This window comes from Sus scrofa, chromosome 6 (genome assembly GCF_054392235.1).
Source record: "Sus scrofa isolate SSC_HxYL_T2T_F1_AM1 chromosome 6, Sscrofa_HxYL_maternal_Yorkshire_Landrace_v2.0, whole genome shotgun sequence".
In the NCBI taxonomy this organism is placed as follows: Eukaryota; Metazoa; Chordata; class Mammalia; order Artiodactyla; family Suidae; genus Sus; species Sus scrofa.
In genome coordinates, this window is record NC_139388.1 from 59,332,337 (window position 1) to 59,356,473 (window position 24,137).

Consider the following 24,137-nt stretch of genomic DNA (forward strand, 5'->3'; position numbering starts at 1 on the left):
TCCCCTGACCCCCTCCCTGAGGGGATTTTCGAGGAGGGCTGAGCTCACAGCCGCAGGCACCCCTGCCCCCCCCACCAAGGAGGCTGGGCCAAGGTATAAATAGGGGTGGTGGCTGCAGCCGGCAGTGAGCCCAGCCCGGCACCACCATGCTCACCCTAGAGGCTGCACAGTAAGTGGGGGCCCCAAAACCTGTGCTCAGGATCCCCACCCTGCACTGCACCTTTGACCCCTTTGACGGGCCTCCCCCAGGGGCGGGGGTCTCTGCCCCTCCCCACCCCCAGCCACAGGGGGCAGGTGGGCAGGCGGGAAGGGGGGCTCCACACACCTGGGCCTCTCATCTCGGACGATTCCTTCCTCCATCCCATACCGGGACCCCAAGACCTCTTTTCCTCGAGGACGTGCCCCTCCATCCTGCCGTCCTCTCCTAAGGGCCCTCCATCTCTGCCTCCATCCCTCCCCATCTCCCTCTGGGGCAGGGTTGCACTGTCCCCTGCCTGCCCGCCCGCTGTGCCTCGGCCCCGTCTCAGTCTCTGTCTTTCTCTGACTCTCCAGCTTTCTCTCTGCCTCATCTCTCCTTTGTCATCCCCCACCGCATCTATCTTTGGGGCTTCACAAATCCTTCCCATGGCCTCTCCACGCCTTTCTCCCTTCCCTCCTCTCCTCTCGGCGCCTTGGCGGAGCCTCTCCTGTTTTCCCATCTCTCTCCTCCGGTCCGAGATGGACCCATTTACCCGACTCACTCACGGAGGCCCCCTCCCCGCCCCCACCCGCCCACGGGCCAAGGTGGGGGGCACATCTCCTCTCCGGGGACTTTCTCTCCCTCACTTTCCCTTGCCCCCGCCCAGTCTCTATCTATGCAAATCCCAGGGGAGGGGGGGGGACCATTTGCCTGGCCCCTGCCCCCCACTTCCTGTCCTGGTGGGAGAGTGGGGGTGAGTGTGGTGGGGCTGGTCTCACACGGAGACACACAGCGGGACAAGCTGCAGTGGTCACAGCTGCAGCTGCCTCTCCCCCCTCCACCCGGCCCCCAACCACTGGGAGATTCAGGAGGCTGAGGTCGGCCCGACATGCCCCTGTGTCTCTCCCCCTCCAGGCTCGACGGGCCACACTACAGCTGTCTGGTGAGTGGGGGCCCTGGGGGTCAGGGAGGAGTGGAGGGGACCCACATGGCCCATGGAGGCCTCCCTGCCTCGGTTTCCCCCCTCCAGGCCTTCCAGGCTCTTTGTCTTTCTGACTTTCCTCCGACTTGCCCAACCCTCCTCCCCTCCCCCCCCATCACTGATGTTTTTTCTGACGTCACTTTCCTTCTCGCCACCGACTCATTGTGTCTCCCTCCATCCATTCCCACGTTCTGCAAATCTCCTCAGTCCTTCTTCCCATCTCTGCTTTGCTTTGTATTTGTGTTTGTATTTTTTTATTTCTTGTTTTTGAGGGCCGCACCTGCGGCATATGGAAATTCCCAGGTGAGGGGTCCAGTTGGAGCTGCAGCTGCTGGCTTACGCCACGGCCACAGCCATGCCAGATCCTTAACCCACCGAGTGGGGCTAGGGATGGAACCCGAGGCCTCATGGATACGAGTCGGGTTCATTACCGCTGAGCCACAATAGGAACGCCCTGCTATGTATTTTTAAAAATCGAATCTGAGCTATTTCAGATACACAGAATACTCTACCCTAACCCCACAAACCCACAGCCCAGTTCAAGAAATGAAACCCTACCCATGTGCTTGAGAGAAACCCCCTTCCCCGTACATCCCACCCTCCTCTAACTTGAAGAGGTTTGGGGTTTGTTTGTTTGTTTTGTTTTGTTTTTTGCTTTTGAGGGCTGCACTGGTAGCATATGGAGGTTCCCAGGCTAGGGGTCTGAAACTGAGCTATAGCTGCTGGCCTATGCCACAGCTCACGGCAACGTCAGATCCTTAGCCAACTGACTGAGGCCAGGGATCGAAACCGTGTCCTCATGGATGCCAGTCAGATTCGTTTCCACTGAGCCATGATGGGAACTCCAGCTTTTTTTTTTTGTTCAATTGAGATATGACTTACAGGTTAGGAAAGTGGCAAATCTTGTGTTGTTCCACTCAATGAGGTTCTACCTTAGCCATACACCTGTGTAACTGCTAGACAGACCTCGATACAGAATATCGCCATCACTCTGGAAGATTCCTTCATGTCCTTTCGGCATCAATACCCTCTTCTGATATCTTTCGCCAAAGATTCCTTTTGCTTGGTTTTGAACTTTATATGAAATGAATCTCATGGAGGGAGGGTGTTCCCTTTTGGGTCTGACTCCCTTCTTGAGACATCAAGTGTTGGGTGTTGGTCCTTTTTCCTTGCTGTGTAGTACTCCTTCCTGGGCCCACACCACAATTCGTGTGTTCATTCTCCTGCCTGTGGGCACTTGGGCTGTTTCCTGTTTGGGGCTGTTGCTCAACTGCTCTGCTTCTTCTTCTTTGTTTTTGTTTTTTGTTTTTTGTGTGTGTATGTTTTAGGGCCACACCCGCAGCATATGGAGGTTCCCAAGCTAGGGGTCAAATTGGAGCTACAGCTGCTGGCCACAGCCACAGCCACAGCCATGCCAGATCCTTAACCCACTGAGTGAGGCCAGGGATTGAACCTGCAACCTCATTGTTCCTGGTCGGATTCGTTTCCACTGCGCCACCATGGGAACTCCTGCTCTGCTTATTCCCGAACAAGGCTATTCTGTAGACACGTTTTCAGTTCTTGTGGGTAAACAGCCAGCAGTGAGCTTGCTGGCTCACCAGGCTGCCGTCTATCCAGTTTTAGGCTTTCACTGCTAAAGCAACACTTGACTCTTGGGATGAATTGCAGCAATAGGGAGGTGCTTAAAAGAAGCCTCGAGAGCTTCTTTGCTTCTGTTAAAAACACTTCCACTGGAGTTCCCAGGTGGCACAGTGGGTTAAGGATCCGGCATTGTTGCAGTAGCTCGGGTCACTGCTGTGGTGCAGTTTGATCTCTGACCTGGGAACTTCTACATGCTGCAGGTTCGGCCGAAAAAGCCCACAAAAACACTTCCATGCCTCTCACCTTCACCCCTTGGCCCCCCGAGGCAGGCAAGGCTGGGGGAATTCGTCTACACCTTCCCCTGCTGCTGTGATGTCCTGACTGTGTACGAGATCCTGGGACGCTCATTCTCTGGGTGCGCATGCGCAGTGTGTGTGTGTGTGTGTGTGTGTGTGTGTGTGTGTGTGTGTGTGTGTCCCGGTGCGCATGCGCAGTGTGTGTGTGTGTGTGTGTGTGTGTGTGTGTGTGTGTGTCCCAGTCTTACCTGCTTCGTCTGTGTCGTCTCCTCTCTGTATCTCTGGCTGTCTCTCTCTTTGCCCCCGTCTCTGGCACCTAGTCCACAGGACTCTTTTGCTCTCCCTCTGCCAGCCTGTCAGAGCCTCCCCGCTGTCTGGGATGGGATGGGGTCCCCCTGCAACCCGGGATGACCCCTTTGCCTCCCCCTCCCCATCAGTACCCAGATGGAGTCTTCTACGATCTGGACAGCTGCAAGCACTCCAGCTACCCAGACTCAGAGGGGGCTCCTGGTGAGTGAGTGAGCTCCTCCCCCCTCCCCCCTTGGGCCCATTTCGCAGACTGGGGGGGAGGCAGCTAAAGCCCAGGGGAGGCTGTCACCTGGTGCAGCAGGACAAGGTTAGCCCAGGCCTCCAGCCCTCCTCCCCTTTCCTCTCCCAGCTACCCGCCCGCCCATGCAAATCCTGGGGTCAGTGATTTGCACAGCCCACAATGGCCCCTCTGTGCTGCTGGGGCTTCAGGGGGGAGGGGGCCCTGAGGCCAGACCTCCCCGACCTCCCACCCCCACCCCCACTGGCAGCTTCTGATTCAGCGCCCTCCCCCCCCCAGACCTGTGGAGCTATGGCCTCAGTCCGGCTGTCCCAGCTGCCTCCTATGAACCATTTGACCCGGCCGTGGCCACCTTTGGCCACCCCCAGGGTGTCCAGCTCTGTTACGGACCCTCAAGCTACAGCCCTGTGGGGAGCCTGGACCCGGCTCCCAGCCTGGAGGTCCCAGGACCCGGCTTCCCAGCGTACCCCACCGAGGACTTCGCCAGCCAGGTGAGGGGCAGGGAGGCCAGGAGCATCTCCATCATTTGATGGAGTGAACTGGGTGCCAGACACTGCAGCAAAACCTGAGCCCCCAAGTACCCCTGTAACGACCCTCTGAGGTTCAGTACTGGTTAGGACTCCAGTGCATGAACCAGCATGAATCAGAGAAGCCCAGACTCCAGGCCCTTGAAGGGCCGGTGCCCACGGCTGTTATCTTGGCTGGGTAGCCTTTCATGGAGGTAGCCCGGGCACCTCCTGACCGCGCCATGGAGATCGGTACAGAGAGTAGGCTGTGAGCGGAGTGGGGAGGGCCAGGGCCCAGCAGGAAGCCAAGGGGTGAGGGCAGAGGGAGAGAAAGAAGCCCCCCCCAACCCAACATAAACACACACACACACACACACACACACACACACACACACTGGACTACAGGGAATCCTGACCTTCCGCAGACCCTGGGCCCCCCGGCGGCGTACGCCCCGTACCCCAGCCCCGTGCTGTCAGAGGAGGAGGACCTCCTGCTGGACAGTCCTGCCCTGGAGGTCTCGGACAGCGAGTCGGATGAGGCCCTCGTGGCTGGCTCAGAGGGGAGGGGATCCGAGGCAGGTACGTGGGAGCAAGTGGGGAGGGAGGGGGTCCAGTGGCGGGGGGAGGTTAAAGGAGCCATGTCTTCCCCAGCACCTACTGTCTATACCCCAGGGCTGAGGGCAGTTCCCAGATCTGCCATCTGCTGGCTGAGTTGCTCCGGGCAGCTGCCTCTACCTCTCTGTGCCTTGCTCTCCTATCCAGTGGGGATGGGCGACAGTATCAGTGTCTATCCCTGGTGGTTGGCAGGAATGGGGGGAAAAATACGTGCTGATGAGATAGCAGCAGTGCCAGAGTGCACAGCGTGGGCACTAAATAAATCCTCACCGTCGTGATGGATAGCAACAGCAAACATCAAAAGACCAACCCCTATCTCTTCAAGCCCTGCTTCTGCCTCTGTGCCTGACATGCATTATGTGCAACCCCTGAGAAGCTGGAAGTGTTCATGGCTTCAGATGCTCATCTGCAAAATGGGCCTTATTGTCATCATCCCCATCTTGCGGGGTTATGATGAAGATTAAATGAGCTCGTAATTCATAATGAGCTTATAATCGTTTAAAGAGCTCATCATCGTATGAGCGTGCTATGAAGAGATTTGTAAAAATAACACATACACACATATCTCATTGATAGCTGAGGAAACACCAGCTCAGAGAGGTTAAGTTACCACCCCCATGTCACACAGCTGGGAAATGAGAGATGGGATTATTAGACCCAGTGCCCTGCTGTGAACCGCCACCCTCCAGCTTAGGGGGGCCCTTGCTGCTTATAGGAGCCCAGCAGTCAGACTCCCCTGGCCTCTCCCAGGATCCCAGTCCCCCTGGAGCTGAGAGGCTGGGAGACCAGAGCTGGCCAGGCAGATTCAGTCCACTCCGGATTTCTCCACTGCCAGTCAGCTCTGTTATAAGCCTTTGGGGAGCACCGCCAACCCATTTCACAGATCAATCCACGGGCTCAACAGATAGGTAGTACTACGTGTTGGCCACCAGGCAGACACAGACTAGACACACGTCTTTTTTTTTTTTTTTTTTTTTTTTTTTTTGTCTTTTCTAGGACCACACCTATGGCATACGGAGGTTCCCGGGCTAGGGGTCGAATCGGAGCTGTAGCCACCGGCCTCCACCTGAGCCACAGCCACTCAGGCTCCGAGCCGCATTCTGCAACCTGCATCACAGCTCACGGCAACGCCGGACCCTTAACCCACTGAGCGAGGCCAGGGATCAAACCCACAACCTCATGGTTCCTGGTCGGATTCGTTAACCACTGTGCCACGACAGGAACTCCTAGACACCCATCTTGAAAACAAAAAGCCGGGAAGAGGGAGGGCGCGTTCTAGGATGACAGTTTCAGGGAGGAGGTGCAACTTGCTCCGGATTATGGGGGGGACACAGGGAAGCCAGGCAGGTGCCTCTAACAGCCGCCTCCTTCATCCCAAGTCTCTCTCTGTGAGACAGAGGCGGGGTAGGTCCCGGGCCGGGCCGGGCCGGGCCAGGCCGGGCGGGGGAAGGTGCCCGCCGGCCGCTTCCGCTAACGCGCCGCGCACCCGCCGCAGGGGCCCGCAAGAAGCTGCGCCTGTACCAGTTCCTGCTGGGGCTGCTGACGCGCGGAGACATGCGGGAGTGCGTGTGGTGGGTGGAGCCGGGCGCCGGCGTCTTCCAGTTCTCCTCCAAGCACAAGGAGCTCCTGGCGCGCCGCTGGGGCCAGCAGAAGGGCAACCGCAAGCGCATGACCTACCAGAAGCTGGCGCGCGCCCTGCGCAACTACGCCAAGACCGGCGAGATCCGCAAGGTCAAGCGCAAGCTCACCTACCAGTTTGACAGTGCGCTGCTGCCCGCCGCCCGCCGGGCCTGAGCCCAGGGCGGTCTCTCGGGGGGGCTCGCAGGGGCCCCCACGCCTGTGTCACGTGGGCGTCCCCACACCCTAGGTCATAGGACCCACGGATCCCCCACACTGGTGGCGGGGGCGGGGCGCTACCACAGTCCCTAAGCCCTGCCCGGGGCCCCTCTGGGACCTCCCCACTCGTGTCTGGGGCCCCGAGAGCTTCACGTCGTGGGGCAGAGGACCCATAGACGACTATACTGTGTGTCTGCGTGGAGGGGCGGGGCAGGGCAGGGCTTCCAGAAAACCTAGAGCCTCTCTGGGATCCCTTGTGATGCCTGCGATCCCTCAGTTTCATCTAGGGGAGCGTCAGCCCACAGAGCATCACATCAAGAGGGGGGGGCTCTGCCGGCAACCCTAAGCCCTGTCCAGGGTCTCTCTGGGATTCCCTTCTCATGTCTGAGCCCCTCCTGGCAGATCTGAGATCTTCTAGTTATGTCTGGGTCCCTCTGGGAACCCTTTACATGCTTCCATGTCCATCTGTGACTCTCCGTTTTGTCTGTCCCCCCCAAATCCCTTTGTCATCTTTGAGATCCTCTAATTCTCTGGAACCACCCTGCTACCACTTTTTTACGTCCGGAATTCTCCAATCAAATCTAGGGTGCCTCTGGAATCTTTTTGTGACGTCTGAAAACACCCTTCTCAGGTCTGGGGGGGTGGGAACCTCAGTGAACCTTGTCATGTGTGGGCCACCTCTAGGATGCCCTTGTTTGTCTGGGACCCTCCAATCACATGCTGAACCCCTCTGGAGTCCCCTTTGGATATGCCCCTTTGGGGACCCCACCAGCAGCCCTGAGTCCTCATGGGGACCCTCGCTGGAGTGCCCTCCCTAGGGCCGTGATGGGGATCGTTCTAGCCCCTCGGTTGATTTCTGGGTGATCTTGGCAGTGCTCCCCGTGTCCGTTCTAACCAGAGACTTTGCACAATCCAGCAACGGTGGGCCAGCTTTTCTGTGCGGAGAGGCTGGAGCAAGGTGGCAGCCACACCTAATGGGGCACCTTGTTCTCCAATCTGCCCAAGTCCCCTCCGCCCCTGGCTGTCATACCCCAGTGGCTTCTCTCGGCTGGACCAACCATTTGCGTGTGAACCCAGCCTGAAGCCTGGATGAACTGTGGGAGGTGTGATGGAACCCACGGGGGGTGTCGGAGGCTGTGGACGTAAGAAGCCAGGGTCCTTGAGCCTGGGTGGCTGGGGGCTGGGGGTCTAGGGTGAAAGATTAGCTGCTTCTGGGCCAGTTTGTCCCTTCTGTGAAAGAGAAGAGGAGGAGGAGGAAGACCTCAGAAGTCCCTTGAAGCCCTGTGAGTCTTTGAAACATCTGAAATCCACCCACTGATGGCCAGAAGGAAGAAGAGGAAGGAGCACCAAGGACCCAGAGAGGACGGGGTCCCGGTGGGGGCACACAGCAGCTGGTAGCAGAGCACCGCCTGGGACCTGCCCTCAAGAGGAAAGAACCCCTTCCGGGGGGGTGGGGGGGGTGCACCTGGCCGGAGGAGGGGCATGCCAGGGACAAAAGGTCTTCCTGGGGCCTGCTCTTGCACATGAGGTACCTTTTGCAAAACATCATTACCCCAAGTGTGGAATAAAATAAAACAAATCAAGGTAGACACACCTCCTAGGATCCTTTCTCAGGGACCGCAATTCTGCCATCCACCCGGGCCTCCTGGCCCTCGGAGACACTGGGAGAGCGAGGGGGAAGAGAGGAGATGGTAGTTAGAGCCAAACCAGGCTGAGCCTGGAAGGCTGAAGTAAGAGCTTGAGATGCAGGCTCTGGGAGTTCGATTCCATTTTCATCTCTTCTTAACGACTGGAGTTCTTTCCCACCCTCTCCCTGCTTCCCTCTCCGTCTGGGTCCATGTTCTGCTTTCTGAATTTCTGCCCCCTTCTCTGGATCTTTGACCCCCCTCTCGCAGGACAGCGTCTTCAGGGAGGCGGGGCCGGGCGCGGGAGGCTCGGGGCGCTCCGCCCCCGGGCCGGGACCGCTGGAGCCGCGGAGCAGCCTGCCTGGCGACCCGTGACGTCACAGGGAAGCTGCCTCCGGGTTGGCTTGGGGCTCCTTGGAGGCGGGAAAGTTTCCGGCTCTTAGGGGCTTTTGGAAAAGAACGGTGGGCTGGGGGCGGGGGCGTTGGGCAGGAAGAAAACCCCGAGGAATTTGTCTTCATTCATCCTGAGTCCCTAACCCGGCGTTCCTTCCCCGCCCGCCCTCCGCCTCAACCCCAAGCCCGCACAGCCTTCCGCGCTCTCTCACACCCACCTCGCCCTCCTCCCCCTAACACCTGGTGTCCCCAAAACCCTGTCCTCCCGCGATCCTCCCCTCATCTCCTTCGCCTCCCCCTACATCGCGTCTAGCCACCCCCCCCAATTCAGAAAGCCACAGGTCCCCCTGCCGGGAAGGGCGCCAATGTCCGGGCAGCCCTCCAGGGCCTTCCCGGTCTCCTCACCCGCCCCCTCTGGGGGCAGCCGCCCCCTCCCCTGCGTCCGGTGCCCGCCGCGCCCGCTCCGGGAACCGTGGCGGGGAGCTGCCCGGGCGCGGTCCCAAGAGGGGCAGCAGCCAGTCCGGGGTCCCAGGTGGCCTCGGGGGTGGGACTCCGGAATCCCTGCGCCTCGGTGCCCAGCGGGCACAGAGACCTCTCCCTCGCCTCCCCCCTCCCCCCGTCGCCGTCCTGCCTACGCTGGGAAACCGGACCCTCCCTCCCGGCTCTGGTTTCCGGAAAACTCCTGACTTGCAAATACTAAGAATGGCTTCTAGACCCTGTCTTCCCCGCGAATCCGGACCCCGCCTGCCGGAGTTCAGGCTCAGAGCCCTCACACCCACTTCAGACCGGTGGGTCCCCTTCCTGTCTCTCCTCCTAGGACCCAAGAAGCCAGGCCCTCATCCTTCTCCTTTTCCTAGGACCCAAGAATCTGGACCCCAGGTCCCTTCTGCCCCTGGTTCCTGGAGCCCAGGCCCCCAGGTCCCCCTTCTCCTTTTCCTAGGACCCCCAGGCCCTCACCCTTCTCTTTTTCGTAGGACCCAAGAATCTGGACCCCAGGTCCCTTCTGCCCCTGTTCCCTGGAGCCCAGGCCCCCAGGCCCCCCTCCCTCAGACCCAGGTGTCAGAAGCCCAGCCCCCTCCTCCCGGGGGACCTGGCGCTCAGCCAACGCTCCTGGTCCAGCTGTTGTTTCTCGCCCTTTAGGACGCACAGGCGGAATGCGCGGCCGCCAGCGAGGGTGGGGAGGCACGTCCTGGGCCTCCCGGAGCCTCCTGGGAGTCTCTGGACTCCTTAAAGGGCTCCCTCTGGGGGCCCACCTGTCCTCCCTAGGGCCAGTGGTCACACAGCTGCGGTCACAGGAGCGGGAGGAGGTCCGGTGACATGCCTGAGGCAAAACCAGGTGGCTGTGGGGTCTCCCTCCCTACGTGGCATGTGGTCCTCTTTTCTGAGTCCCTCTGTGGGGTTGGCAGAATGGGGTGCCTTCCTTGTGGGAGATGGGAGGGTCCCATACCTATGTGAGGTGGGTGGAGGTCCCCTTCCCTAGGCATGTGTGTGTCGGGGGAGGAGGCCCTTTCTCTGGAGGGAGTTGGGGGCATGACTCTGGGTGCTGGTGGAGATTCTCTGATTGGGAATTTGGCTCCCTTTTTCTCGATAGTGACGGGAGGCCCGTGTATGCCCGAGTCATTGCAGGGCGACTGGGGGAGTCCCCTACATTTGGGGATGGGATCCCCTAAGAAGGGCTAGGGGTCATTTTTCCGAGTCAGGATCCGGACCTTTCTCTGCAGGGGAAAGAGGCCCTGGCTTGTCTCGCTCTTAGGAACTCTTATTTGCCGGGTAAAGAAAGCTCTTCTCTATACAAGGATGAGGGGACCGCCTTTCAGCAGGAACTGGGGTTTCCCCATGCAGTAATTAGGGGACCTTCTCCATATAGAGGCTCAGAGCCTTTATGTGCAGATTCAGGGTCCTCCTTAGAATAGGATTGGGGGCGGCGTGGGGATATCTTTCTCCGGGGATGGAGCTTTCTCTCTCTGAGAAAGTGAACAGACGGAGTCACAAGCCCCGCCCCCTAAGGACCCCTCCTCCTGGGGGGGGGGGTCCGGTCCGCTGGTACCAGGCCCACCAGGCTGAGGGGTCAGGGGTGGGGGGGGTCCCAGCCCTTCGCTGCAGCTGGGGCCCCTGAAGGCCAGGAGCCAGCCGGCCGGGCAGGTGAAAGATGCTGCGGTCAGCAGGAGGGATCCAGTTTCCAGCCCAGGGGAAGAGCTAATTATACCGCCAAGACCCAAAAGGTCACGGCCCGGTGGCCTGGGTGGCTGGGGCATGGTCTGCCTGGGGCAAGGAGAAATCCGATCGCACAGACTCTCGGATTAGAGATAAATTTACACCTGGGCGGCTGGACTCCAGGTTCCGAAGGAGGAGGGGCCAGGGCTCCTGCGCTCCGCTCCCGGGTTGCGCACAAGGAGAACCCTGGGCGCATGCTCAGCTGTGACTATTTCCCGCCTCGCAGCCACCAAAAAGGCCCCCGCGGGCAAAGATGCCGCCAAGCCAGCTCCCAAGGAAGCCCCCCCGAAGGGGGCTCCTGAAGAGCCCCCCAAAGGTGAGAAGGCAGCCCAGCGGGCTGGGCGGGACCTGGCACTTCTGCTCCTCCCGGCTCTCTCCTTTAGCCTGCCCGCCCCTGCTCACAGCTCTCCGAAGATCCCCAGCATCCCCAGGACAGAGCCCAGCCCCTCAGCCTGGCCTTCAAGGCCCGCCCCACCCCAGCTGATGACATCACCGAATCTTGCCCAGCTCTGAAGCCCCCCAGTGCATCCTGACACCTCTCCCACCCTCAAACCCCACTTAACCACCCCGTTCACAGAAGGGGAAACTGAGGCCCCCAAGAGGTGGGAGTGAGGGGAGCCTGGCCAAGGTCCCGCGGCCACTAGGTGCCTCGTGGTGTGTCCCAGGTCAGGAAAAGCCACTTTGCCCTTGCTTTGGTCTCTGACTTCTGAGCAGAGGGTCCCCTGTTAGTTGTAAGCCCCGCCTCCAAAGTGGCCGGTCACAGACCCCCCTGGCCCTGTCTCCTGAGCAGAAGCCCCACCTGAGGACCAGTCTCCCACCGCTGAGGAGCCCACTGGCATTTTCCTGAAGAAGCCAGACTCCGTGTCGGTGGAGAATGGTGAGGGGCGCCTGGGGGAGGGAGGGGGCGGTGGGGGGGGGAAGGGGGGGCTCCTGGGTCTGAGGGAGGAGGGGCAGCAGGCTCCCAGCCTCCCAGGCCCCTCTGTAGCGCCTGGCGGTTCCTGCCCTGCCCTCCCGCCCACCCTCCCCCCTCCCGCTCCCCCCACCTCCCCCCAGGAAAGGATGCCTTGATCGTGGCCAAGGTGAACGGGAAAGAGCTGCCTGGCAAACCCGAAATCAAGTGGTTCAAGGGGAAGTGGCTGGAGCTGGGCAGCAAGAGCGGGGCCCGATTCTCCTTCAAGGAGTCCCATGACTCTGCCAGCAATGTGAGGAACCTGTGGGGTGGCAGGGAGGGCACGCAGGCCAGGGCTGGAGGTTGTGCGGGGCTGCTTGGTAGAGGTCGTGCTGCGCGGAGGGGGAAATGTGTGGGTTGGGGCAGGGGACCTATGTGTGACCAGAGAGCTCTCGTGGTCACGGACAAAAGCCCCCAGGGGTCAAGATCGTCCGGGGCATGGGAAGAGTCTGCTGGCCTCTCCTGTGGGGACTCCTGTGGTGAGGGGGGCTCTGGGGGAAGCGGGGTGGCCCTGGAGAGTGGGCACACGCACCCAGACCGCTGTCCTGGCCCCCAGGTGTACACCTTGGAGCTGCGCATTGGGAAGGTGGTCCTGGGGGACCGCGGGGATTACCGCCTTGAGGTCAAAGCCAAGGACTTCTGCGACAGCTGTGCCTTTAACATCGATGTGGAGGGTGCGCTGGTGGTGGGCTGACCGGGGGAGGGGGGCCAGGGTCCTGGGTCTGGGTGGGGGGGAGTATACAGATGTCGGGGTGAGGCAGGCGCAGGCCTTTGGAGGTGCAGGGCTCAGGGTGTACCAAACTGGGGAGGCCGTCTGCAGGCTTAGAGCAGGAGGTGCCGATTTGGGGGGGGAAGGGTTCAGGGTTTGGGGGGGGTGATTTATGTAGATTCCAGGGTCACAGCGTGACATCTCGAGAAAGGGGCAGTCAAGGCTTGGAGAAAGCCAAGGTTTAGAAAGTCAGGGTGTGCGGGTTCAGGCTGAGGGTGGACAGAATTATTGGGAGGTTATGCAGACTTGGGGCCATGTGTGTGGAGCTCTGAGGGTGTGCAGGCTCGGGGGGGGGGTCTTGAGCCTAGGATGTATGGGGGGCTTAAATATGGTGGGAACAGGGAATGAGGTTGCCCAGGCCTGGGGAGATGGGCCAGCTAGCCCAGGTGTGGGGGGGATGGGCCGCTGAGAGGGTGGAAGTGAGTCTGCAAGTAGAGGGTGTCCAGGCCCAAGAGAGAGGGTGTGCTGGCCCCGGAGATAGACGCGAAAGGGCCTGGGGGAGGCTTGTTGGTCCTGGAGGGGCGCTCTCGGTCTTAGATGGGGCCTTGCCCCCAGTCACCTCCTCTCCTCCCATCTCCTCTCCCCAGCGCCCCGTCAGGACTCCGCTGGGCAGAGTCTAGAAAGCTTCAAGCGTTCGTAAGTGACCCGGGACCCTGGGGAGGGGTGGCAGTGTGTCCTGGTGCCAAGGACTGTGGGGGGAGGGTGGTCTCCCTTGGGAGGGGGAGCTGTGGGAGAGGGGAGATCGGGAAAAGCAAGGAGTGGGGACCCAGGGTGAGGCCGAGGGTCAGGACCTCAGTGGGGTTCCTGCCCCCTCTCAATGGTCACAGGGGCGAAGGGAAGCCGGAAGGCGCGGGCGAGCTGGATTTCAGCGGCCTGTTGAAGAAGAGGTGAGCCCACCCCACCTGGCGGAGAGAGGGGAGATGGGACTCAAGGAGGAGAAGGATGGTGGGTGAGGACCTCTGACCCTGTTGCTCCCCACTGCTATACTGGGACACCACCACCACGCCACCATCTACCCATTCCCAGCCCACCCTGCCACCTATCCATGTAGCCACCCGCCCATATACCCACCCCCAGACCCATAACCCCTGCCACCCACCCATCTCTCCAAGCGGCCTACCCACCCACCCTGTAACCCACCATTCTCACATCCACCTTCCTGTCCACTCAGGCTCCAGTTCACCTACTCATCCACCTGTTCACCCAGCCAACCAGCCACCCATCCAGCGGTCCACCCACCCACCCACCCATCCGTCTCATCCCTCCATCCACCCAGCTACCTATTTACCATCTACTAATCAACCTACCCACCCATCAGTCTGCCCACTCATCTGTTTATGCAACCAGCCACCATCTATCCATCTGCAAACCCACCCATCCACTACCTGCCCCTTCTTCCCTCTGCCCACATATCCAACCGTCTGCCCACCATCCTCCCACCTGCCCATCCATGCCTCTGCCATCACCCTCAGTCACCCACTCACAAACCCATTCCTTCATCCTTCGCCCACCTACTCCATCATCGCCTTCTCTACCTTTCGAGGCACCCATCGGGCCATCTTTCCACCACCCATTGGTCTACCATGGATCCATCTTCCCACCCATGTATCCATCTGTACCTGCATCTCTCTTTCAACTGAGCCCAACATCCCACCTACCCATCTACTCCCCCACCTGCCCATCAAGCCTGGCACTCCTCAGTCAACTGTTCACCTCTTCAGTGGCACACCCATCCACCCAGATGGCTCTCTGTCAGACTGATCTATGTGAAACTGCACTTCTGAAGGTGAAAAAATGATTGAATACTAGCAGTTTCATATTACTCACCAGGAAGCTCATCCAATCCCTCAGGTTTTCATTATCTGCTGGTCCACCTGTCCATCCTTCCACTCACCCATCTATCCCCATAACCAGATCTCTGACCACCCCACCTGCTAATAGAGTCCTCTGCTCGTCTTGATCCAGCCAACCATCTCCCCAGCCATAAGCATATTCACCCAACTGCTCACCCAGCCATGTGCCACCAACTCATCAATCCACCCACTCACCCAGCCATCCTCCATCAGCCCGTCCACCCATCTTAAGGCCACCCTTCCCCTCCTGACCCACCCGTCCACGGACCCATTCAACGGTCAACCTAGGCCCCCAAGGACCCCTCCACCCAGTTGCCAGGCCCCCACCTAATGTCTGTACATCAATCCAGAGAGTCACCTGTCCCCCAATTCACCCACTCATCTGTCCTTCCTTTGTTCCCTTCCTTCCTTCCGTCCAGAGATCCACTCACTCTCTCACTCAGCAAACGTCTTCTGAGGCCTCCTGTCTACCAGGCCCTGAGCTGAAATCAGGGGACAGAGAGAAGTTTGACTGGTTCCCTGACGCTGAGTCGCTCATTGCCTTGGGAAGATGGGTCTGGTCCAGCAGACATGGGCACCGACCAAGACCGTTTAGTGTGGTCAGAGAGAAGGTCCCACGGGGGCCCTGTGAGAGCCCAGAGCGAGGGCCACTCCTTGACTGAGGGGACAGGGACTGCTCCCTGGAGGAGGAGGCTTTGGCACTTGATACTGTGGTGTGAAGGAAAAGGTGGGGAGAGGTCACCCAGGCAGGGAAACATTTTGTGCAAAGGCTGGGGAGCAGGAGTGAGCCCACAGTGTCCAGGAGAAGGCAAGTGGGCTGCTGGGGATAGTTTGGGGAGCGCGTGGTGATGGGACCGAGGCTGGGTACAGTGGTGATTTCAGGCTAAGTGGCTGGGCTTTCCCCCTGAGAGCCATGGGGAGCCACGGAAGAGTTTTGGTTTCTGTTTTTCTTTTTTTTTTTAGGGCTGCACCTGTGACATATGGAAGTTCCCAGGCTAGGGGTTGAATGGAAGCTGCAGCTGCTGGCCTACACCACAACCACAGCAGTGCCAGATCGAGCTGCATCTGTGACCTACACTGCAGCTCACGGCAATGCTGGGTCCTTAACCCGCCGAGCGAGGCCAGGGATTGAACCCACATCCTCATGGATACTAGTTGGGCTCTTAACCCACTGAGCCACATCGGGAACTCCCATGGAAGAGTTTCAAGCAGGGAAGGGATAGCATCTGAATTGGGGGGGGGGGGTTCAGAAATATCCACCTGGGGCTGCACGGGGAACAGACTGGAAGGGGAGAGATGGGGAGAGGTCAGGAGGCCAAGGAGGAGACGGGGCGACGGTCCCAGTGGGACAGAATAAGGGACAGAAGACCCAGAGAGAGAGCGAGAAAGTGACACAGCCGGTGGGCGGAGAAGCAGAGGGAAACGGTCACCTCCTCACTCCTTGCTGGCCCCGCGCTGCTCTCCCCACCTTCAGGCAGGTGGTTGAGGAGGAGAAGAAAAAGAAGAAAGACGACGATGACCTGGGCATCCCGCCTGAGATTTGGGAGCTCCTGAAAGGGGCAAAGAAGAGCGAGTACGAGAAGATCGCCTTCCAGTACGGCATCACTGACCTCCGGGGCATGCTGAAGCGGCTCAAGAAGGCCAAGGTCGAGGTCAAGAAGAGCGCAGGTCAGTGCCGGTCTGAGGGACCATGGGCCCTGCCCCTAGGGACCCCAGCATCAAGGGCATCCAATGTTTGGACCCTGGACCTGTCTTTTGGAGTTCCCAATCTGAGGTTCTCGGGAGCCTCCAAGTTCATGGGAGGCTTTCCGACTTGACCTTGGAGAGCCCATCGTCTGGGGAGGGAGACTTGGTGGCTCAGGACAGTGAGAACCTCTCTCAGCTGCATCCGCCTTGCATCCTTGCATCTCCAGCCTTCACCAAGAAGCTGGATCCGGCTTACCAAGTGGATCAGGGCAACAAGATCAAGCTGGTGGTTGAGATCAGCGACCCAGACCTTCCCCTCAAGTGGTACAAGAACGGCCAGGAGATCAAACCAAGTAGCAAGTATGCTGGGGGGGGCAGTCCCCGGGTCGGGTGGGGGGATCTGAGTCCCAGAGAGAGCATCCAGAAATAAGGCTGGTCCCTCTTCACCCAGAAAGGGCACACACCCTCACCCGCACGTAGAGTGCAGATACCTCGGTAGAAAAAGAGACAAAGGCAGAGTTCCCGTCGTGGCTCAGTGGTTAACGAATTGGACTAGGAACCATGAGGTTGCGAGTTTGATCCCTGGCCTCGCTCAGTGGGTTAAGGATCCGGCTTTGCCGTGAGCTGTGGTGTAGGTTGCAGAAGCGGCTCGGATCTGGTGTTGCTGTGGCTCTGGCGTAGGCTGGTGGCTACAGCTCTGATTAGACCTCTAGCCTGAGAACCTCCATATGCCGAGGAACCAGCCCCAGAAAAGGCAAAAAGACCAAAAAAAAAAGGCTTTTAGGTTGTGCAGTTCTAGGTGTTTATCCTAAGGGAGTGATCATGGTGGTGCATATTTGTCTGCAAGGATGTTCACTGGAGCATGGCTGCTGTAGCAAGAAATGGAGAACAACCAAAACATACAATTCCATATTAAGGTGCTCTGGGGTCACTGAAAAAGGTATTCTCAATTTTATGGAGTTCCCTGGTGGCTCAGTGGGTTAAGGATCCGGTATTGTCATTGCTGTGGTCCAGGTTCGATCCCTGGCCTGGGAACTTCCATATGCCACAGGCGCAGCCAAAAAATTAAAAAGAAAATAAAATTTATACTAACACGGGAAGCTGTTCAAGATTAGTGTTATGTGCAGAAGCAGAGTCCCCAGTTCTGCTTCACAAAATGTTAATCTGCATATAGATTATGTATAAAAACATTGGAAAGACAGAGGCCAAAATGTTCATAGCTGCTATTTCTTGGTGGCACAGTTAGGGACGGGTTCTATTTTTATTATTTTTCTCTTGGCTGTCTTTTCTACATCTCTCACCATGAGTTTTTTGGGGTTTTTTGCTTTTTAGGGCTGCACATGCGGCATATGGAAATTCCCAGGCTAGGGGTCAGATTGGAGGGGCAGCAGCCGGCCTGCACCACAGCCACAGCTACACGGGATCTAAGCTGTGTCTGCGACCTACACCCCAGCTCATGGCAACACCAGATCCTTAACCCACTAAGTGAGGCCAGGGATTGAACCCACATCCTCATAGATCCTAGTCGGGTTTGTTACGTCTGAGCCACAATGGGAACTCCACCATGAGTATTTTGGATAAGATAAAAACTTATGTTAGCTAAGGCATCGGTCAAGTTGCTATAAAAAAGAGGCCCCAGAACACATTAATTTAGAGAGAAATGTATTTCTAGCTGATTGAGGCTGGTGGGCTGTCTCCCCTCTTAGAGGCTTTTCGGAAACCCATGTTCCACATAAATTTTTTTTTTTACGTTTCTTATTTTTGACTACATAGTTTCTTTTTTTTTTTTTGGCCGCACCCACGGCATGTGGAAGTTTCCAGGCCAAGGATTGACCCCATGCCACAGCAGTAACCACAGCCACATCAGTGACCACGCCAGATCCTTAACCCGCCGAGCCACCAGGGAACTCCAGCTACACCACTGCGTGTGGTGGTGTCCTCAATCTGAATGATCGAAGCTGGGTCATGGGTATATCTGTGTCTATCAGGCAGGAAGTGGGAAGGAGAGAAATCGAGAACAGGCACCTCAGAATCGAAGATGACCTAGCCGCTAGCCCATCACATCCACTCGCATTCCCGTGGTCCAGGCTCAGTGGTGTGGCCATCCCAGCTGCAAAGGAGGCTGGGAAATGTAGTTCTCTAGGTGGGTCGCTGTGCACCGCTGCTACCTGGGAGAATGGATACAGGTGGACAGTTAACATTGCCAGTGCTGTTACTGGACAGAACATTGTAAATTATACTATAATTAAAAACAGAGGGAGTTCCTGTCATGGCACAGTGGTTAATGAATCCGACTAGGAACCATGAGGTTGTGGGTTTGATCCCTGCCCTTGCTCAGTGGGTTGAGGATCCAGTGTTGCCGTGAGCTGTGGTGTAGGTCGCAGACACGGCTTGGATCCTGCGTTGCTGTGGCTCTGGAGTAGGCTGACAGCTACAGCTCCGATTCGACCCCTAGCCTGGGAACCTCCATATGCCACGGGAGCGGCCCAAGAAATAGCTAAAAAGATTTAAAAAAAAAAAAAATGCATTCCCATAATGGCTCGCGGTTAACGCAGCCGGCTAGCATCCATGAGGATGCAGGTTTGCTCCCTGGCCCACTCAGTGGGTTAAGGATCTGGTGTTGCCATGAGCTGAGGTGCAGGTCGCAGATGCGGCTTGGATCCTGCGTTGCTGTGGCTGTGGTGTAGGCCAGCAGCTGTAGCTCCCATTCAACCCATAGCCTGGGAATTTCCATATATTGCGGGTGTGGCCCTAAATTAAAAAAAAAAAAGCCAAAAAAGAGAAAGAAATTGGACTGTCCATCTGCTCCCACACAATCTGGCTCTGAGAGGGAGTGTCTGGTCCTGAGAATAGATGGCTGGATACAGGGTCTCCTCCACGCCCTGGGTTGAGCTGAGACTTTTTTTTTGTACCAGATACGTGTTTGAGAATGTTGGCAAGAAGCGGATCCTCTGCATCAATAAGTGCACGCTGGCGGATGATGCTGCTTATGAGGTCGCCGTCAAGGATGAGAAGTGTTTCACTGAACTCTTCGTCAGAGGTGAGGCCGGGACGAGGGGCTGAGCTTGGGGCCGGGGGGGTGGGGGTGGGTGTGGGGGGGGCTCTGGAAGGGGTCCCAGCGCTATTGACCGCCCGGTTCCCGCTGCCCCACAGAACCCCCAGTCTTGATTGTCACGCCCCTCGAGGACCAGCAGGTGTATGTGGGTGACCGGGTAGAAATGACAGTGGAAGTATCAGAAGAGGGTGCCCAGGTCATGTGGTAAGTGACTCCTGACCTCCACAGAGATGCCCACAGGACCTTCGGCGCAGCCTCAGCCTTGATCTTGAGACATGCGCTTGAAGATTTCAGACCTTTACCCAGGAGATATCAGGAGGCCTCAGTTTTTCTCTAAAAATCCTCATCTTCACCCATGACCTTTTTTGGAAACTATTGACCTCCAGCCATTCCATCCTCTTCCAGGTCTTTTTCCCGACCTTTGCTATTTCGGATCCATTAAGTTATTTATTCATCTGTTCAACCAGTTGCCCATCCTTCGGTCCATGTACTCAGGCATCCCCTCCATCCATCCATCCCCCCCATTCAGCCATCCAGTCATCCGCCCCTCCTCTCCCATCCCATTGCTTCATCCGTCCCCCCCCACCCCCGCTCAGCCACCTACCATCCATTCATCCATTCTTACCTCTATTCCCCCACCCAGCAAGTATTTATTGAGCACCTATTGTGTGGTGACCCTCTTCTAGGTATTGGAGACAAAACAGGGAGAAAATGTATCAACATGGCACCTGCCCTCCTGTAGTTTATGAGCTGGTGACTTGCTGGGGTGTGTGTGTGTGTGTGTGTGTGCACGTGCGCGTGCGTGTGCGTGCGTGCGTGCGTGCGTGTGTGTGTTGGAGATGGAGACAGACAGTAATCAAGTCATCACACAAATAAATCTGAAAGTTCTATTTTGCCAAGTATTTCAGAGGCGGGGTAACTGATGCTAGAACCACTTTTTATTGATTGATTGATTTGCTTTTTAGGGCCACACTCATGCCATATGGAAGTTCCCAGGCTAGGGGTCGAATCAGAGCTGTAGCTGCCAGCCTACACCACAGCCACGGCAACATGGGATCCGAGCCGTGTCTGCAACCTACACCCCAGCTCACGGCAACACCGGATCCTTAACCCACTGAGCGAGACCAGGGAACGAACCCGTGCCCTCATGGTTCCTAGTCAGATTCATTAACCACTGAGCCATGACGGGAACTCCAAGAAACGCTGTTTAATGAGGCCATGACACTGCTGTCTCTCTGTGATCTGAACTCCATCTCTGACCTCTGCCCATGACCCCTGTGGCCCCTGACCTCCAACCTGTGACCTCTTCTTCCTCTTTAGCTCCCTGACTCCCACTTGCGATCCACCCACTCCAGATACCTCTGTCACCCTCTGTCCCTCCTCGTGACCTCCCTTCGGACCCCTGACTCCTGCTCAGGACCGTCTGCCTGGCCCCTGACTCACCTCTGACACCCAGGCCCCTCACTCCCGCTCCGTGTCGCGCCCGCCCAGGTTGAAAGACGGCGTGGAGCTGACGCGGGAGGACTCCTTCAAGTCCCGGTACCGCTTCAAGAAGGATGGGAAGCGTCATATCCTCATCTACTCGGATGTGAGCCTGGAGGACAGGGGTCGCTACCAGGTCATGACCAACGGTGGCCAGTGCGAGGCGGAGCTCAGCGTGGAAGGTGCGGGGGCCTTCGGGGCGGGGACCGGGCCACACACCGCAGGCTCCACATCTCCGAGGTGGCGCTGCTCTGCTCTGTGCTTCGAACCCTCCCCGCTCGGTGCCTCATGCCCTCCATTTGATTCTCGGGCACCTCCCAGTGGCTCCACCTTCAAAGGCTGGACCATCCGACGGCGCCTCCCCGCTGCTACTGTCCTCACCCGGCCCGGGTCTCTGCCACCCTCACGCCTAGACCAGGGCACTCGTCTCCTTGCTGCTGGCTGTTTCTGCACCCATGCCCCCACCCCCAGCCAGCCCGAGGAAGCCCTGTAGGTATAAGACTGTGGTGAAAACCAAACACAGTCCGCAGTCTAGCTCACAGGACTGGACCCACGGCCACATCCTGGTTTGGATATCGGGCGACAGATACCCCAGATGGCACCACTGGGGGAAGGGTACATGGGACACTGTGCTATTATTGTGAACTCCTGTGCATTTAGATCTAAAAAGGGAAAGAAAGGAAGGACGCTGCTGTAAAGCACAGGGCACTCTATCCAGTCGCTTTTGGTGGAGGATAATGTGAGCTAAAGAATGCATATGTGTGTGTGCGACCGGGGCAGCTTGCTGTACAGTAGAAAACTGACAGAACCCTCTAAACCAGCTGTAATCTAAAGAATAAAAATCATTAAAAGATAAATAAAACATAAAAAAAGAAAGGAAGGGAGAAAGGAAAGAAAGAAAAGCTCTGAGTTCCATGGCGGCTCAGTGAATTAAGGATCTGGCCTTGTCACTGCTGTGGCAGGGGTTGGAACCCTGGTCTGGGAACTTCCGCAGGCTGCGGGCGGGGCCAAAAAGGAAAAAATGAAAAGAAAAGAAGAGCTGGAGTCATTGCCGGGCCAGAAAAATTATGGTATATTCGTCTGTAGCCGTAAGAAAGGACAACTTTGAGGTTCCTGATGTGGAAAGATTCCCAAGATGTATTGTTAGATGGAAAAGCAAATGCGTCACTCTTAGTATGAGGGGGGAAGAGAGGAAATAGGAAGGACAGAAGGGAGGGAGGAAGGCGGAAAGAAAGAAAGAAAAGGAAAGAAGGAAAAGAGAGAAAGAAAATGTATGTACACATCCTTGCTTTTATGTGTGGACTGGCTGCCTTTGAGGAAGGGATCTGAATCTATGACTGGGGAGTTCCCTTGTGGCACAGAGGGTTAAGGATCCAGCATTGTCACTGCAGCAGCTTGGGTTGCTGCTGTGGCTCAGGTTCCATCCCTGGCCTGAGAACTGCCACTTGTCGCAGGCATGGCTGTATGATTGGAAGTGGGTGGGTGAGAGATTTTCCCTCTAAAATTTCGATCCCTGGCCTCGCTCAGTGGGTTAAGGATCCGGCGTGGCCGTGAGCTGTGGTGTGGGTCACAGACGCCGCTTGGATCCCACGTTACCGCGTTTCTGATGTAGGCCGGTGGCTACAGCTCCAATTGGACCCCTAGCCTGGGAACCTCCATATGCCGCGGGTGCAGCCCTAGAAGAGACAAAAAGACAAAAAAAAAAAAAAAAATATATATATATATATATATATATACACATACATATATAAGTCAGATTGAAGCCATCTTTCCAACACCGTCCAGTGGTGGTTTTTTTTTTTTTTTTTCTTTTTTCTTTTGTCTTTTCTAGGGCCGCACCTGCAGCATATGGAGGTTCCCAGGCTAGGGATCCAATCGGAGCTGGAGCCGCCAGTCTTCACCAGAAACGCGGCAACGAGGGATCCAAGCCGTGTCTGCGACCCACACCACAGCTCACGGCCACGACGGATCCTTAACCCACTGAGCGAGGCTTGGGATCGAACCCACAACCTCATGGTTCCTAGTCGGATTCGTTAACCACTGAGCCACGACAGGAACTCCCCGTCTCACTTTTTCAAGCACAGCCCTCCCACGTCTGTCTCGCTCACTCTCTGCAACAGCCTGCTTGCTGTTTCCCAAACCAGGAGCCTGCTTTCCTCCTCAGGGCCTTTGCACATGCCACCCCTCTCCCTGGGGGCTTCCTCAGCCTCCCGTGGACTTGCCCCCGCCTTCCCCAGGCCTCCTTGCTCCCTCCTGTTATTCCTGTGTGTGTGTTTCCTGTTCACCGCCTGTCTCCCCACTAAACGTGCGCTCACGGGGCGTTCATGGCTGGCTTGGCCCGTGGTGGGTGTCCACCCATCTCTGTGGGTCCACCGGAGTTTGACGGCCCCATCGCCTTCCCTCTTGATCCAGAGAAACAGTTGGAGGTCCTGCAGGACATCGCTGATCTGACGGTGAAGGCCTCGGAGCAGGCTGTGTTCAAGTGTGAGGTGTCCGACGAGAAGGTCACGGGCAAGTGGTACAAGAACGGGGTCGAGGTGCGGCCCAGCAAGAGGATCACCATCTCCCACGTGGGCAGGTACGGAGCTGACTGTGGACAGGGTCCCTAGACTTGGTGGTTTAAAAGAACAAGGGTTTACGCAGTTCCCATCGTGGCGCAGTGGAAATGAATCCGACTAGGAACCATGAGGTTGCGGGTTTGATCCCTGGCCTTGGTCAGTGGCTTAAGGATCTGGTGTTGCCATGAGCTGTGGTGTAGGTACAGACACGGCTCGGATCCCGAGCTGCTGTGGCTCTGGTGAAGGTTGGTGGCTCCAGCTCCCATTAGACCCCTAGCCTGGGAACCTCCATATGCCGTGAGTGCGGCCCTAAAAAGCAAAAAAAAAAAAAAAAAAAAAAAAAAAAAGTCTGATTGCAGCGACTCAGGTCACTGTGGAGGCGACGGTTGGACCCCGGCCCAGCGCAGTGGGTTAAAAGAATCTGATGTTGCCACAGCTGTGGTTCAGATTCAGTCCTTGGCCTGGGAACTTCCATATATTGAGGGTGTGGCCATACAATTAAAAAAATTTTTTTTAAAAAGGGGGCACAGAGAGGTTAAGGAACTTGCCCAAGGTCACACAGCTAGTCAGGGGCAGAGTGGGATTTGAACCCAGGCCCTAGGATTCCGAAGCCCAGAATAAGAATGGTGGGCGTTGAGGAGGTGGTTTACCTTGAGGGGAGTATTTCTCCACGGGGTCCCCGGGGCGACCTGGCCTGCTCTCTGCCCTGCCCCCTCCACCTCTGTAGGTTCCACAAGCTAGTGATTGACGACGTCCGTCCTGAGGATGAGGGTGACTACACGTTTGTGCCTGATGGCTACGCCCTGTCCCTCTCGGCCAAGCTCAACTTCCTGGGTGAGGATGCCTCCTCGTTTCCCCGAGTGCCATAGCACCCACCCCCCAGACCCCGGCGGGCCCGGTGCCTGCCTGCAGGAACAGGCTCCCCTCACTGTAGGTTGCAGGTGACAGGGTGGGCGAGGCGGGACAGTCATGGGCCGGAATCCACCCCCAACCCCCCAGGTCCCAGGGTGCT

General features: G+C 57.5%; 2 protein-coding genes across 3 annotated transcripts in view; both read left to right on the forward strand.

Moving 5' to 3' along the window:
* The first annotated feature begins 123 nt into the window (after positions 1–123).
* Positions 124–8,128, forward strand: SPIB (Spi-B transcription factor). Of its 2 annotated transcripts, XM_003127365.4 has the most exons (6): positions 124–169; positions 1,094–1,121; positions 3,475–3,547; positions 3,864–4,075; positions 4,516–4,669; positions 6,201–8,128. In XM_003127365.4, the coding sequence occupies exons 1-6, from the start codon at positions 147–149 to the stop codon at positions 6,497–6,499; spliced, it is 789 nt and encodes a 262-aa protein (XP_003127413.1). In that variant the 5' UTR covers positions 124–146; the 3' UTR covers positions 6,500–8,128. The 2 variants fall into 2 exon arrangements, with proteins under 2 accessions (XP_003127413.1, XP_084817979.1); XM_084961853.1 differs by lacking the exon at positions 124–169 and having other exon boundaries at positions 969–1,121.
* Positions 8,129–8,683: 555 nt separating this feature from the next.
* The window catches only part of MYBPC2 (myosin binding protein C2), a 28,786-nt gene continuing 13,332 nt past the window's right edge, over positions 8,684–24,137 (forward strand). The window contains exons 1-15 of the mRNA XM_003127371.6: positions 8,684–9,347; positions 9,700–9,895; positions 11,000–11,089; positions 11,564–11,650; positions 11,827–11,975; positions 12,279–12,396; positions 13,079–13,127; positions 13,319–13,378; positions 15,819–16,012; positions 16,258–16,390; positions 18,946–19,070; positions 19,184–19,289; positions 20,577–20,749; positions 22,980–23,145; positions 23,853–23,959. Of these exons, the coding sequence (XP_003127419.4) occupies positions 9,877–9,895; positions 11,000–11,089; positions 11,564–11,650; positions 11,827–11,975; positions 12,279–12,396; positions 13,079–13,127; positions 13,319–13,378; positions 15,819–16,012; positions 16,258–16,390; positions 18,946–19,070; positions 19,184–19,289; positions 20,577–20,749; positions 22,980–23,145; positions 23,853–23,959 (1,576 nt within the window). The 5' untranslated portion in view covers positions 8,684–9,347; positions 9,700–9,876. The remainder of the gene's footprint in view (positions 9,348–9,699; positions 9,896–10,999; positions 11,090–11,563; positions 11,651–11,826; positions 11,976–12,278; positions 12,397–13,078; positions 13,128–13,318; positions 13,379–15,818; positions 16,013–16,257; positions 16,391–18,945; positions 19,071–19,183; positions 19,290–20,576; positions 20,750–22,979; positions 23,146–23,852; positions 23,960–24,137) is intronic.